This window comes from Kryptolebias marmoratus, linkage group LG6, assembly GCF_001649575.2.
Source record: "Kryptolebias marmoratus isolate JLee-2015 linkage group LG6, ASM164957v2, whole genome shotgun sequence".
NCBI classification, from domain to species: domain Eukaryota; kingdom Metazoa; phylum Chordata; class Actinopteri; order Cyprinodontiformes; family Rivulidae; genus Kryptolebias; species Kryptolebias marmoratus.
The window spans coordinates 9805876-9822218 of record NC_051435.1 but is presented as its reverse complement, the minus strand read 5'-3'; the positions used below and the strand labels follow the sequence as shown (position 1 = coordinate 9822218).

The following is a 16343-nucleotide window of genomic DNA, read 5'->3' as shown; positions in this document are numbered from 1 at the left end:
TACGGCCGATTAACATTTGGAGCCAATGCAATTCACCTCAGCCAAATCAACTTGGAAAACACAAAGAAATGGCTACAGCTGTGTCCATTTACAAAATACTGAGCTAAGATTTGACGTGGTAGTAGCTGAGAGTCATTGGCAACACATATATTGCATAAAATTGCACATAAAGATGTCAATCTTTGGACAAAACAGCTACAACATATAATTTCTCAACATAAGATGCTCTTTAATGGTTAATGCTGTTTTCTTTGGTGCCCATGGTTGTGTAATCTGCTTAGATATAACTAAGTAATGTAACTATAATCAGCCTAGATTAAAAAATAAGCCAAATGTATGATATTAAATCAAATATATGATATATATGTTTTCATTTTGAGGTGATCAGATTATTCAGTTTGTTCAGCAGCCTGTTTTACCCCTCGGTGTGGGGTGTAGGTATGAAGCACCTCCCCTCCTCACATAAACCTGGCGTTTTGAAGCCAGGCCGTCTAATGAACCCCGTCCCTGTGTGTGTTTGTGCACAGTTGTAGCGATGGTTCGCCTGCTTGCATCACCGTGCGCTTGGTGACGTGCAGCGTCTGGGAGCTGTCCCAGGAATCATGGTGCTGAAGCTGCAGCGCCGACCCAGCAGCCAATGATCGCGGGACAATCCGGGTCCACGGACGCTTCCAGCCGGAGCAGGACGGTCCGACAGCCGCGCCGGATCTCACCGGATGGATCTGAACCCTCCCTGCTGGACAGCCGGACGCGGAGATCCGATGGTTTGGGAATGAAAGCTTCACGGAGAGACACGTAAACGAGCCGCAGTCTGGGCTAGGGAGGGAAAAGGGGAAAAAAAATCTGTGGAGCAAAATAAATCCTGAAATTGTATAGAAATCGTTGTAGCTAAGCAGTTAAGGCAGAATCCGCTTCCCAATATGGCACCATCGATTGACTTAATTACAGCAACCTGAGCTTTTAAAACGCGCCTCTCGCTGCTGCTGAAATGTTGATTTTACAGATTTGTGTTTGAGCCATTGTGCAGGCAGGTTTAAATGTTGGCTTGTCGTTGTGAAATTGAAGGGAGAAGCCTGTCTGGATAGTTTATGTTGTAGCTGGCAGACCATTAAGGCCATAAAATGACAGTGGACACTGAGTGATCAACCTATAGCCTTATTACACGAATTTATATTCCCACCAGTCTAACATCTGACTTTCCTCTTTTAGCTGCTTCGTTTAGTGAACTTAATGGCTTCAGACACTTGTTTGCATCCATGGGATTTATTTTACATCTTCTTGGGAAGGAAATAAAACTCGCACGGTTGGAATAAAGACACCCTCGGGCGTAAAATCAACTAAAAAGCAGCTGTAAAAAAATAATAAACCCAACAGACGCTGGAAAACGCCCACAGTTGCACCCAGCGACACATGAAGAGGTGTTTTCTTATGACAGCACACGTCTTCCAGCACCTTTGTGTGGTGCTGTGATCTTGTGGCCCGGATCCAGCCCGATGCTGCGCAGCCGGGGCATGCTGAAGAGCCGCTGCTGCGTCCTGCTTGGTGACCTGAGGGTGCTGCTTCTCGGGCCACCGGCGCCGCCGCTGACCCCCATGAGCGGCCAAGCTTCGGATGAGGCGAGCGTCCCCGTCCCCGACAACAACAACACGCTGACGCGGAGCCGCGCGGCGGACCGAGGCGCGGCGTCCGCGGCCGGAGCCGCCGGGGCCCCGGGCGGAGAGCGGCCGGTGGCGGGCTGGGTGGACGCGGCGGAGCTGTCGGCGGCTCTGCGCGGCTGCAGCAGCTCCTCTGATGACTGCTCGAAGGGCAAGCTGGAGGAGAGGTTCTCTCTGACCAGCTACACGGAAAGTGGCTTCAGGACGCCTGTGTGCAGGATCTGCTTCCAGGGACCAGAACATGTAAGTAAAAGATTCATTTGAAAGGTTGAAATAAGAACAAGCCATTTCTGCCCAATGCTCCAAACAGCAATCACATGTCTGACTCACTTACATGTGTTTGAGTAAGTGGTTTTAAGTGGTTCCCAGTGGCAGATCTAGGGATTTCTTCTCTCCAGCAGGAGGGCAAATTGTATTGTTGCTGGAAAAGTTTTACTTTTTGGCTTCAATTTCTGCTTTCAGGTTACTTGTCCATGGCTGCGAATTACACAAATTACATAAAACAACAGCAGCAACTTCATGTTTTTAAAGAAGGCTCACAATCAGTTGTTTCTGTCAAACAATGGCATGATGGTTAGATGGTTGGGAGGTCTTAAAAGCCTTGTTGGAGGGTAGAAACATTTTGAAACTCAAGAGGCATGTGTGCAACTTCCAACTCAGTGAGTTAGGATAGAGATTAAACCTCAGTGGAGATGTCCCAGACTTTCAGCATTGGGCAAAATGTACAAAAATGTACTAACTAACACACTGATGGGGTGGCAACATGTTTTTTGGTTCAGAAACTTTAGCTTCCAACCCACAAAATGATTGTGACAAAGGCTGGTGACCCAGGGGCGCCACCAAGGGGGGTTCAAGGGGGGCAATGGCTACCACTATAAATTTGCTGACCCCCCCTTTTCAGTCTTATCTTCTTGAGTCCTGTTCTTTTATTTGGTGTGGATTTTTATTTACCTTAGATAGATATCTGGGATTATTAAAACCTCATGAACAGAAAAAACAGTATTTTTGAACAACTAGTAGTTAAAAAAATTAAGTAAAAAAACCCTTAAAAGACACAAGGTGGATTTTCACTGGGCTGCGACTGTTGGAGAGTAGTTGGCAACTCAAAATTGCATGACAGTTGCAATTCTCAGTGTTTGCAGCCAAACAACCAGCAAGTCACATGGCAACGTTTTAAACACCAGTCCTTTTACTTTTTTAAATTTTTGTTTACACGGCTTACAAAACTGCATTCTCACCTGTTTGCATTTGTCTGTTGTCCAGCTGCATCACACCCACCTCCACTGCTTTGTACCCACCTTGGCTGCTGCCCAATATTTCTGATTAGTTTGCTGAAGTACAGATTTGAAACATTTTTTATAAAAATAATTTTTACTTATCATCAGCGTAGTTTTTAGACCTGGACATCAGCCTCTCGTGTTTTTCTGTCAGAATACAACTCTAGTGCTCTTGAGACTGGTTGAAGACTTCAAAGACAAAATGAAGAGGGTTTGAGACGTCCATGACACATCTGTGACTATTTTGAGAGCAAATCTGTCACACAGATTTTTTGAACATTTTTAAAAGTCAAGTGAGAAGAAAGTGTGACCGCAAACGTCACAAGACTTCCTGGAGACTCCCTCACGAAAACCGTTCGCCAACAAGTCACAGTCCAGTGAGATACTACCTTAACACAAACAAAACTGTTCACAAGATTCATATTTCCTTCACTGAAACGTCTAACTCACATATTGTAAATTAAACTAATCTTACAGCGTAAAAACATTTATAAAAAAAAGTATTTTGACTCACCCACTTAAAATGAATTACACTCAGTCTAAAAGATGATGTTTACCAAATCCAGAACAAATTAAAACAACTTGATTGCTTCATCTAGACAGAAACATATTTTATGTTCATTCAGCACGTAATTCTTTTGAGTGTAACTTTAAATTGGTAATCGCCCTTCATCTTTGGCCTTCAGAAGGAATGAAATAACCAAACTATTTCCTCTTTTGGGAGCATCAAAAGATCAACGAGTTCATGCGGGTTCTCGTTACACTCACTGGTCAAGCCTGTTTTCCATTTAGAAAAAAAAAGCCAAACTCTCTCAGTGTCTTGTTAGGGCGGCCGCACAGAGGAAGAGTTGGACTCTTCCTCCCTTTATCCCACTGCATAAAAGACAGCAGTGGAGGGATAATGAAAGAGCTCGTCCTGGTGGCTGACAAGTGTGGAAGACACACAGATATGCAGAAACAACTCATTACAGTCAAACACTTCAAAGCATTACATGCATGACAAAATCAAATAATACACCTCTGGCACCGCCGCTCGTGCACGCCACCTGGAAACGGACAAAAATATTAATAACAACGACGGCGTGCAGAACAAAACGGAGCCTTCAGGTTAATGACACTTGGGAGCCATATTAATGTCACACCACATCAACCAGGAGAGGAAATTGTGACGAAGACGGTTACAATACGAACATTAAATTTTAGATTTGCAGACACGTTGTTGTCTCATACAGATTTGACAAAAGTGTCCCACCTCACCAGTTGGTTCTGGAGATCCTAAACCAATCAGGCAAAATAACTGAAGTGAAGATAACTTTTAATCCAGCTGTCTGTTGCGTTTCCTTTAACTCAGCAGCAGATTCGCTGTGTCGTTTCATGGCTTTTACATTGTGTGCAGTCCATAATCTCTCCATGTTTCATCTACTAATTACTCCAACAGCAATTTAGCGTATCAGTCCACCTCTGGGCTCAGACTTTGTAATTATTACTGACATGGGGTCCATTATGACACTAAAAGACAAGGCGTGTTCATTGTTTTCTCAAAAACTCCACAGATAGTCAGAACACTCTGCAGTGCATACAAAGCACCACCTTGGAAAGAAAAAAAAAGGGAAAAAGAAATCGCGATATTTCCCATGCCTTCCTCCAGCACATCTCATTAATGCTCCAGCAAGTCAATAGCACTTGATTTTATCCTCTCTTATCGATATGCTTGTTTTTATCCTTCACCAGCCTTCCTTTGTCCTGTGGTCTGTGAGTTGTTGGTTTGGGTGGAGTCCAGATATGGATCTGCTGAGGTGTAAATGGGAACGAGGAGAATGAGGCTCCATTTGGACAGAGAAATGAGTGTATCTCTGTATGTTATAGGCCGTCTGGACATTAGTTATCCTCTGTTCTCTTTTAGCCTCTGGGCTGTCACATAGAACGAGTCAGTCAGGATCTGATCTGACAGTCCACCTCCAAAACACTTCCATCCCCACGGCTGAGATAGTCGAGACAGAGGAAAGAAGGGAGGGGAAAAAGGCAGAGCTTTTTCCTCAAGCATCCCTCTGAAAAACAGGGCCTTGAATGTCTGAGAGAGGCAGCCGCTGAGAGACAATTGTATTCTAATTCAATATGACTCCACACGAGGAAAGACGACGGTGTAATTGAATCCTTGTGAGTGAATTTGGTCCTCCTTTTTTTTAAAGGGATGATTTTGAAATGGGGTTCCGGTTATGAACAATTAATTGGATGAATGGAGTTGAGTTTTTCCTAGATTGACAAGCTAACGCAGTGGTCTTCAATTACAACTCATCAAGGTCCAGCTAAAGATTTATTTATTATTCCCAGTAAAGGTTCAGAGTATATATTTAAATCCTCATTTAGTGAGAGCTGTGCTAGTTTTTTTCACTCTACAAATTGTTGTGAGAGAGGAGCAGAGAAAAACGTGAGCCACACATGGGAATTACCGTAAAGGCTAGAAAAGAAGCGCCAACAAAAAGGAATTACCATAAATGCTAAAAGAAATCGGAGCCATCTAAAATGGATTACAAAAAAGACGGGAGAACGTGCTGCCAAAAAGAAAACATGTACTACCTAAATTACAATAAATGTGGGAAAAGCTGCACTGCCTAAATAAGTTACCATAAATACAGGAAAGAAAGTGCAAGTATACATATATAGAGTATATATTTTAACAACTTGGTTTTATTCCACTGAAATGTAACAACCAGTCCGGGTCCACATAAGATTTAATTTGGGTCCAGATTAAATTAAACTGTGGACCCAAAAGCCAGCAGCTGGTCTGAGAGAGACCCAGACCACAATGGACTGTTGGACTGGATTTGTCTTCTTTGGTTCTGCTTCCGCTCGGACTAGCTGTTAGCTCGTCAGCCCAAATTAAACTCAATTTTTTAAATCTGAAGCCATTCAAAGAGCTATCTACAACAGGTAAGATATTATTTATTCATAATCTTTCTAGAAACGTGAGGTTGTCAATCAGGGTTCAGTAGTTTTAAAGGATAGATTCATTTGTCTTAATTTATCAGAATATTCAAATGCAAAGAATCATAAGAATATGAAATAAATCTGTTTTCGTGGTACTATGTCTGTAAAATGCTCAACAAGAAAACAAGATAAATGTATGCCTTTGATTGCTCGAATAAAAACTGGATTTTATTCTGCATCAACACATTAAAATGATATTAGAGGTGTCACATTATGACTAAAGCTGCAGGAAGATTAAAAATATTAACAGCTTAAACTACGAACACATAATATAAAAATTTAATTAATAGACATTCAGTGCAATAAACAGCCAATGTCAGATAAAATTACACATATTTATATATTTTATCTTAGCAGATTACAAACTAAATTCTTTTTTTTCTACCAGCAGACATATTTCAACCCTTTATTGGTTCTATTTAGGTAAAGGTCAGAGGAAACCTTTAAAGGGGCTCTTTTTTGTTGCATGCTGGGTTTGCTTTGTTCAGTCTTCAGACTTTGACCTTAACCTGGTTGTTTAAAGAATGGGAACATTTTCTGCTTTGAATGATTTTTCAGGAGATGTTCATGTAAGATTTAAATGGTGGCATGCAAAGATATTAAAAACATATTTTAAGTTTGAAGAAACCTGAAGCGACACAGACCTCTTCACGCACGCTAAAACCTAAAGGGTTAAAACCAACCCAATGCACAACCCAGCGTTGGGTCAAATTTACCTAAACTTGGGTAGCTTTAACTCAGCAGAGTTGGGTTGTTAATTTAACTGGGTCAAATTTTCTACCCCAAAATTGGGTTAAAATGACTAATTTGTTGAAATATATCTACTAAAAAATTGAGTTAAAAAGAACAACCCAGAATCTTGGTTATTAAATAATTAAAGCTAGCATTAACTAACCAAACTCATTGTTTAGAACAAGCTAAAGTTATTACCAAAGCTTACCAGGTTAAATATCTTCTTACAAGTTGTTTTTACTGTCTTACTTTTACCTGTTACATCCTAAAGCAGAGGTCAGGTCAGGCTGGATTTAGTCAACTTTAGGCTTAAAGTGACAGAATGAAGAATGAGCTCCGACCCAGTTTTTTGACCCAATATTTGCTCGAACCAACCCAGCTCTGACCCAACACCTTTAACTCAGCAGCAGAGTTTTTACAACAACCCATCAGTTTTTAGTGTGTGTTAAAACTTAAATGATCTCTTGCAGCTTTGATAAAAAAGCTTCCACTCCAAAATCCTAATGGGTTTAAAGCACTTTATGTTTTTCTGAGCACAAAGAGAGGCCTTTAGAGGTCAAGTCAGCATCGCTGCTTGTATATGGCTCTACAGTACAGAGGCTCTGTGCTTTCTGTATTTGATCATATTTAGGTTGGCTGCTCTGCCATTTGTTGGGAATGGAAGACAAACAAGTTCCATAAACACGGGACATTTTCCGTCTCTGTGCAGTCAGAAGCTGTGAATTCATAAAGTTAGAGGAGAACCCAGTTCTCTTTAATTCCTTTTAAAGAGACATTACCTGTCACTGCTGGCCTAACGGCTCCCATAAAAGCATCATTATGGGTCATTATAGGTAAATAAATTTGAAATGATATGATCCTCTGTGAGGAGTTTTCTTTTCTGGGCGTCTTTTCCTCCTCACTTCTTGAAGATTGTTAAAATGCACAGATGAAATCGCTTTTATGGAAGAATCTTATTGGTCATTTTTTGAAAAGATCTCTTTGTTTCTGTGTGAGCCAGTTTGTTTTACTAAAATTTCCCTCGGTTAGAGTTAATAGAGTTCACTCGCACTGATTCCAGGCTCTTGTGTGAAGAGGCAATCCTAATTTATTTTCATGCCATTATATCTACATTGCTAAGGATCCAATTTTTTAAGGAGAAAATTAGCTGTACTGAGTTGTTTTGGGATAATGCAGCCAAAGCAATTCCCCTTGTCTCCTCAACGCGATGCCCTATTCTGTCCATGTTTTCCTCCGAGTGACTGTTTGATCAACAAAAAGACATTTAGCTCCCGCTTCTTTTGAATGTGTGGGCTGTGGTGCCACGTTTGTTATCAGCCTCTCTTGCTTCCTTCAGCCTCGGTTGTACTGGAGTGATCCAAGTCTCAGCTCTTGGCTGCGATCAGGCCAGTCGCAGCGAGCGTCCTGAGTCCCACTGGACACGACAGAAGTGTTCTGGTCCCGCTGCCAATCCACTCCCACCCTGGCCATCTGTAGATGAGCCTTTTCTCCTGCAACTCCCCGAATTTTCCCTCTCTTCTCCTCAACCAGGGTGCTGCTCCATCTGTCGGAGATGTCAGCACAATGATGGAGAAATAATTTTAAACTTGCTGCTTTTTTTTTTCCTTACGTTTCTGTTTCAATCCTTATGCTTATTATGGACAGGGAGATGGAATTAACCTTCAAATTTAAAGCCTCGGCTTAGAGAAGGGAGAAAAGAGGAGATTTCTTACATCAGACGGGGTCGACTAATTTATATTTACCTTCAATTAATTTTTTTTCTCTATCACATTAGGCTTAAAACACCCACACAGGAAGGTCCAGCTAGGATTTTTATTGAGCCAAGTTTCTTGAGAGTAGGTCAGGACCTAAATCAGGTGGTAGACGTACATATTTTGGGTCATCATCTATATCAAGATTAGTAATATATTTAAAGGAGCTTGTACCGCAGATGAAGAATTATGAAACTCTCTTCTGTTCAGACATATTAGGTCTTAAGAGGAATGCTTGGTTTAAAATATGGCTGAACATTCAGTGTTTCTGTAAAAAAAATAAAAATGTGTGATGGCAAATTTAATTAACTCAATTGTTGCACTTCATTTGAAATGATTTAGGAGTGTTTCATACAATGAATAAATGAACCAAAATGTTTCATTAATATCTTTTCCCACCCATCATTAAAAAAGACTCCAAGACCAAAAATATCCTTTTTATGAGCTAAAATGAACAATAACTTTATCTGCATTCAGGGAACGAAACAAAGCTGTGTGGTATTTTAACTATCTTCTTAAATAGTTCAGATCTTAGGAAGTGGGGTTTGTGGAAAGGTTATGAGGCATTAATATCTCACCTGTTGTAGATATCTGTTTGAATGACCCCAGTTTAGAGAAACAATGTTTAATTTTGACAGGACTGGAGTTCATACAAATGCTAAAAATCCTTTTGTTTGAATTTTTGAAAGTTTTGAAAGTTAGAAAATATTGATTTAGGCAGTAATTAAAAATAAGTCAGGTGTAAATGAGGATGCTTTATGGGAAACCACTTTGACCTTTCATATTTATGTAGACTTTTTCTTGTATATAATGATTCATATTTGACATACAGCAGTAATAATTGTGCTAATATATTATTTTATTCATTTTTATTCTGCATGTTTTTTTTCTTATCTTTGCACAACCATTCATAAATTATGATGAAAAACTAAAATAAATAAACTATCGTCATCAATTTCACATTATACAGTTATTTTCACTAAATTCTGAGATTATTTGCAAGCGCAAACAGCAGCAGCAGCTAGCTGTATCACTTCCATTGCAGTAATAACACAATATCCCTGCAGAAATGACAGTTTAATGCAAAACTGACGGTGCTTAAAGGTTTATAAAACAGTGTTTGCAGGAACCCCTGTGAGTTTCCTCGGTCAGACATTAGCTCGTTAGTTTGGCCACAATTAAACTCCAAAGTGCTATCTACAACAAGTAAGATGTTTATTTTTTTCACAACCGTTCCACAAACCCCACTTCAGAAGACTCTCCCTTTAGGATAGCGTAATTTAAACAGAAAGTAGGCGCATTGTTCTTCTGCTGTTTAGTGAGATCAGTCAACCAGCGTGTGGCTGTCAACAGGCCGACAGAAGGGATTTGAAACTGCCTTGGTAATAAAACATCCTGACAGTGAGTTCAACAATGTCACCATAAGATTAAAAGAAGTATGTAAAGCAGCCTCTTTTTCTTTTTCTTTTTTTCTTTGCACAAAATGTATTAAAATTTGAATTTTGTTTTAAACTGCTTTTTAAAAACCAGAGATGCGGGACAGTTGGACACAAAGTCCAAAATGTCTCAAAGAATGAAGGAAAGAGATGATTTCTGGTCATAAGGTGCACAAATTAGCCACAACCTTAAGTCCTGCTGTTTTGTGCTGTGCACAATCCCTCTGACCCATTGAGGTTTTGTCGAGGGAGGGTGTCCATCAGTATCTGGTTTGGGTCTTTCAGGTCCTTGGGTTGAGCCTTTTCCGCTCCATCTCATGGATGGTTTAATCTGATTAGGATCTGTGAAACCTGGAAGCCTGTTCAACACTCTTTGTCGTGTTTCTTCAAATGTCTGAGTCATTATTCATGAGTGAAGTGATACTGAGGACAATCACTTTAGTCATGTCATGTTTATTCTGTGGCACGGAGGGGGGATGATGTCAAAGGAACATCTATGACAGGAACCTCTGACTTATCAGAGCTGATAAGGGATATCATCCTCACCTTTTTAGACGTTTTAATGCTCCGTTTCTTTAGTGAGCTGCAGCGTCAGAAGAACTTGGGAGCAGTATTTTACAGCTTAGTTACAGTTTGTTCTTTCACAGAAGCTTTAGCGTCTAATCCTCCACATTCAATGGCGCTAGTAATCAAGTACTTTGCCTGTCAACTAGGTGTAAGGAAAAGCTTTCATTTCACACCTGAGTGAGTGCAATGCTGTGAGGCTGCTGCGTGGTGCCGTGCTCTGTGCAAGTGTGTGTGTTTCTTCATATGATGCCCTTTTAAAATCAATAAGGCTGCAGAAAGGATGCATAACTGTATGTATTGTGTATTTTGTATCTTTGAGGGGAACTATTGAAGAGTAAAGATGAGGTAACTGCCTGTCGGGGATTACTCTTGAATTCTAGGCACAAGTCAACTTTTTCTAAAAAAAAAAATGCAGCCCGTTTGAGACGTCATGCTCAGAGTATGTGTTGTGAATGACTCTTAGCTACTACCACCTCGTGTTTGTAAAGTTAGCCATTTAATTTTGCCTTTCAGCAGCAGGGGATAATGTGCAGTGTTCATGAAATGTTCCTTCTTCAGGGGGAGCTCCTGAGCCCGTGTCGCTGCAGCGGGTCGGTTCGCTGCACCCACCAGCCATGCCTCATCAAATGGATCAGCGAGAGAGGCTCCTGGGCCTGCGAGCTCTGCTACTACAAATATCAGGTCATTGCCATCAGCACCAAGAACCCATTACAGGTGAGCTCCAGGAGCAAAGAGCGCCGCTGTGGAAAGGCTTCCAGATTTGATCTTCCAAGTTTAGGATCACTGACAAAAAGAAGAAAAGGAAGGCAAACCCTCTGACAAACAGTAAATAGTGTTAGAGTGTATGTTTTACCTTGTTCCATTTATTTCTGATCTCCAATTCAACATTTTTGTGGAACATACAGTAATACCTAAAACACATTTTTCAGGAGTCACACAGCTCCAGTTTTGCTTTGATCACAAACTGAGGAGAAAAAAAAATTAAGCTTTGTGAATTAAACAAGACGTTTCTCTTTGATCCTTTACGGAGAAAGATTGCAGCTTTCTCTCAGTTTTTGCCTTCGGTGGTATGACAGGAGGATTTGTGAGGGAATCTTTTAGGACGTCTGACATTCAGCTTTTCAGTTCTGTTGTTTTTTTTAATCTGATCGTGAAATAAATCTTACAATTAGCCTAATTAACTTAACGCACTAATACTCCCATTCATTCCATCCGACTAATGGTTTTATCCAGAGTTACTGTCTTTGCCTTGTCTAGTTTTGTTTCTGTGTTTTCACCAGCAAAGTTAGAACATCAGCTAAAGAAAATGCAGCATGAATACTGAAGGACTTTGCCTAAATTTGCTGAAGAAACTGAAAGAAGCAGAACAGTAGCTTAAAGCTAAAAGAAGCAAAATGCTAGTTAAGAGCTAAAAGTAGTAAAACGCTGGCTAAAAGCAGCACAAGGATAGCTAAAACTTAAAGTAGCAACAGTCTTACTAAAAATAGCAGAGGCTAGCTGAGAGCTAAAGTAGCAGAAGGCTAGCTAGAAGCTAAAAGAAACAAAAGGCTAGCTGAAAGTAACAAAGAAAAGTAGTAGAAGTATCAAAAAGCAAGCTCAAATCTAAAAGTATGATATAACGATAACTAAAAACTTAAAGGTAGCATAAGAAGACAAAAATAGAGCAAGTTTGCTGAAGTAGATTGTTTTTGAATGTATTGAGGCAATCTGAATGTGTTTGTATAGAGAAAATCTTTGTAATAATATACTTAATACTTGTAAATAAAGTTAAATAATTTGAACATTATAAAAGTTACAAAGAAAAGTTGCAGCACCCACCTCCAGAATGAGCTAAACGTTTTGGCATATAAATAGCAATGTTTGCAGAAGTAGTTAGATTACAAAAAAAAAGGGAAAAAAATCTGTTTTAACCCAGTTAGAGCTGAAAGCTAAGCTGTAACTCGTCTTCTTGCAGTGGCAGGCCATCTCCCTGACTGTGATAGAGAAAGTGCAGATTGCAGCAGCCATCCTGGGCTCCCTCTTCCTCATGGCCAGCATCTCCTGGCTGGTCTGGTCGTCCTTTAGCCCGTCGGCTCGCTGGCAGCGCCAAGACCTGCTTTTCCAGATATGCTACGGCATGTACGGCTTCATGGACGTCGTCTGCATCGGTGAGAACCAAGCGCTGATGGCGCTGCTTTCCTCGGTTTGGGTTGATGTTTATGCTTCTTCCTCTGCAGTTAAGTTAATGAGAGAAATATTGAGTGATTCCGGTCCGCTCACACTAATCCAGGTGCTTCTCAACAGGCAAAAGAAAATGTCACAAGTGTTCAGCAGAGTCGGTAATTTTACCTGACAGCTGTCGACAAATATTTGCGAATGCATTGAACCATTTACATTATTGAGAATCAATAACGTTAATCTGTTCAGCACAGTCAGCTGCTTCAGGTCAGTTTGGACAATTTGGAAGCTCCTGTGGTTAGTAATTGATTTTTTTTACTCTAACCCACACTCCTCTATATCCCAGTTACTGCGTTAAAGATGATAAATTGCTGCATCAAACGTTATAAATTAAACATGAATAATTGATACTGAAAACTCCCACTTTGCACCAACTGGAGTAAAAAGCCTCAACCTGAAATTCTGGCAAAACTTTGAAGCTCATAGTGCCAGAAGGGAATTAAAGATCTAACATTTCTTGATGAAATGAACATCCCCCGCCACCTTTCATGCCAGAGTTTTAAACTAAGATCATCTTATGTTGAGAAATGACAGCGTTGTAGACGTTTTGGTCAAATCTTGAAAATCACGTTATGCCCAATCTCATGCGATATCTCACATGATCTGTTAGTGTTTTGTGAATGACTGTCAGCTACTATCACGCCAAATTTTGGCTTAATATCTGTAATATGTGCAGCGGTATAGTAATTTTTTTTTAATATACGGGATAAGTTTGACTAGCTGTGGTGGCCATCTTGAATTGGGGTGACTCCAGAAGTTAATCAGTTGTAGATTTACAGCCAGTGATTGCTTTCTGAGAGTTTTCTCGTCCCTGTCGTAAGCTGGCTGCTCCTCAGGTTTTGCTTTCTCGTGTCAGATTAAGAAAACTAACTTCCTCTGCAGCAGACAGCATGGTGAGAAGAGGAGGAGATTGATTGTCTCCGGTTTGGTGGCGAGGATTGACTGCGCAGTCATTAACTTGGCACTTTACAGAGATTAACTTGTCACCTTGTAGATGCTGCGGAGCAGAGACCTGATTAACCCGCAAAGTTAGAGCGAGAAAGGAGCAGGGCTGAGGAGAAGAGATGAGGATTTATAAGCAACAACTCATATCTACTGTAGCTGTAAGAAAATACAATACTTTATGGTTTATATGAAACCTTATTGTTTTTATCCACTGTAGTAACACTTTAATACTTCCCACTTCTCATTTATAGGCAACATACATCCTTTAATAGATTTTCATCATAGTAATGTAGCAGATTTTAATGAAAATCTCGTCATTAGTGAATGCAGCCTTAGCCTACACAAGAATGGCTTTAACTCTGTCGATTTTGCAGATGTTGAGCTAAAGTTTGGCATGGAAGTAGCTGAGAGTCATCCTCACCACGTGCTCCGGGCACTAACAGTGTGAGATCACACGTATCATTCACAAAGTTTGACCAAAATGACTTCCCTTCTCGTTACAGTTTAACGCTCTGGCATAAAAAGTGGTGGGCATTCCAAGAATGCTAGGCCTTTAATTTATAATACCATATCCTGTGAAGATATTTTAAATAATTTGTTCTGATATTATTTATATCTGTTTATCAGTAAGTGTCTTGTTGCAGGGTAAATTGAAGTGTTTCCAATTACCGGACTCAAACTCTGCATACTCTATCTTTACACAACTCGACAATGAAAAAACTGCTGAAAGCCCCCTTGGTCCATGCAGGCAACTGTTGGTGCAGATTGACTTTAATTTTCCAGATACTGAGCTCAGTAAACATGAATCAATAAGCAATTTTGCACCGAGATAAGATGTTATCGAGCAGCTGCAAAGAACAGATGTGTCGTTTCTGCCGACCGAAATCCAGAAATGGTGTCGTTGCATAGGTTGTTCCACGACTTTACTTTATCTCAGAAGTAAAGATTTTATCTCTGCCTTACGATGAAGTGCGTGAAAAATGAGTTGTTTTGTTCTGTTCTGTGTCAGCTAATACTTTGTGCAGGCTTTAACGCCGTGAGCTGCAGAGATATCACTCTGTGGTGTCATTAAGCCTGCAGCCAGACGGTGACTTTTGTCTTTCTGACACTCTGATCTCCCCAGCATTAATTGTCCACGAGGGACCGTCTGTGTTTCGTATCTTCCACCGCTGGCAGGCCGTGAACCAGCAGTGGAAGGTTCTGAACTACGATAAATCCATGGACAGCGACGACCTGAAGGAGGCCGCTGCGGACAGGACTCTGTCTCAGCCCAGTCAGGGCTACCAGACGGGGATCGGAGTGTCCACCTCCACCTCCTCGCTGATGGTCGTGGCCTCCACAGCCGCCGGCTCCACGTCGACGACCGTGGTGACGGCCGCGGGGGGATTCGGACCGCACGTGGACCCCGACAGCGGCACCGCGGTCCCAGACCAACACTGTCCCTACAACATCCTCCACCTGCTCAGCCACCTGCGGCAGCCGGAGACCCGCAGCCAACCCAGCAATAGCACAAGAGAGCTGGTCATGAGAGTCACAACAGTCTGAGGAGTCAGCTGAGGCCTTATCTCACAAAGATTTCTGAACCAGCTGACAGTTCAAAAAAATAAAAAAACAAGAACTATACTAACTGCACTGGACTGATACCAAGCTCTTGTTTATTTTGAAAAGCATCTTTAATGTCCTTACATTGATTGAATAAAAGTTAAAGTGGTTTGATTTGCAGAATTTGCAGAAGTATTTTCCTTCAGTAACAGAGGCACTGATTTGCATTTTGGATCTTTGGGGAATGTAATAACACATTTTTTTCCATAGTTCTCTAATTTTCTTTAAACCTTACCAAAAAAATAAAACAGCTACCACAAACAACAAGCAAATCAAAAGAATAAAAGAACATTTACTTGTGGTTTAAAGGTGTTAAATTATGCTGAAACAATAGAGAATAATGAACCGGAGAGGAGGATTCACTGAATTATTTTTTCTAATTTCTAACATTTTTTTAAATGTGTATCCGTCAAGCAAAAAAGACACAATCCTCTGTTGATGTGTGTGTGTGTGTGTGTGTGTGTGTGTGTGTGTGTGTGTGTGTGTGTGTGTGTGTGTGTGTGTGTGTGTGTGTGTGTGTGTGTGTGTTATGTCCCTTCAGATGGTAGCTGAGGTCACAAATGCAATGTTTAAAAATATTCATGTCCCACTTTTATCCAGATATCTCACCAACGTCAGAAAATGTTCGTTTTCTTTTGATCGAAAATAATGAAAAGGTGCAATCCTTTTAGTCACAGGTTAAAAGACACAAAAGGCTTTAAAACCTTGGATTTTTTTATTTTTTATTTTTTTAAAGCTAGAATTTACACTGTTCATAAAAGCACGTTGCTAAGGTTTGGTGAGATGTTTTGCAAAGAGGTAACAGATATTCCACCTTAGATTGGTAAAGGTTAAGAGTGATGAAAGTATATGAAAAGGGAGATTTACCTCCTAAAATAATGAATCACTTTCTGTCCTTGTCCTTCTTGCTGAAGTCAAAGATTTATTTTTTCCTGTAAAATCAACAACATTTAAAGATCTTTTCCTCAGATGTGTCAGATTAGAGGTAAAATTGCAGCAGGATTAAAGCACAACACACAATACAGCGATAAACAGCTGCTTAAAATCAGAAATTCAGGAGGTTTTGACACAAGTTCGCATCAGGCTGATTTTTAAGAAGACACTTTTCTTTGTTCTGCTTTTCAGAGGATTTTCTTTGCGGGACACCTTTGTGTTAGTCTGTCGATTGTAAAA

General features: G+C 40.5%; 1 protein-coding gene across 1 annotated transcript; it reads left to right on the top strand.

Annotated features, from left to right (window-relative positions):
• Window positions 1-530: 530 nt before the first annotated feature.
• On the top strand, window positions 531-15621 carry marchf4 (membrane associated ring-CH-type finger 4). Its single transcript, XM_017424422.3, has 4 exons — window positions 531-1898; window positions 10965-11120; window positions 12361-12553; window positions 14692-15621. The coding sequence occupies exons 1-4, from the start codon at window positions 1494-1496 to the stop codon at window positions 15111-15113; spliced, it is 1176 nt and encodes a 391-aa protein (XP_017279911.1). The 5' UTR covers window positions 531-1493; the 3' UTR covers window positions 15114-15621.
• The last annotated feature ends 722 nt before the right edge of the window (window positions 15622-16343 follow it).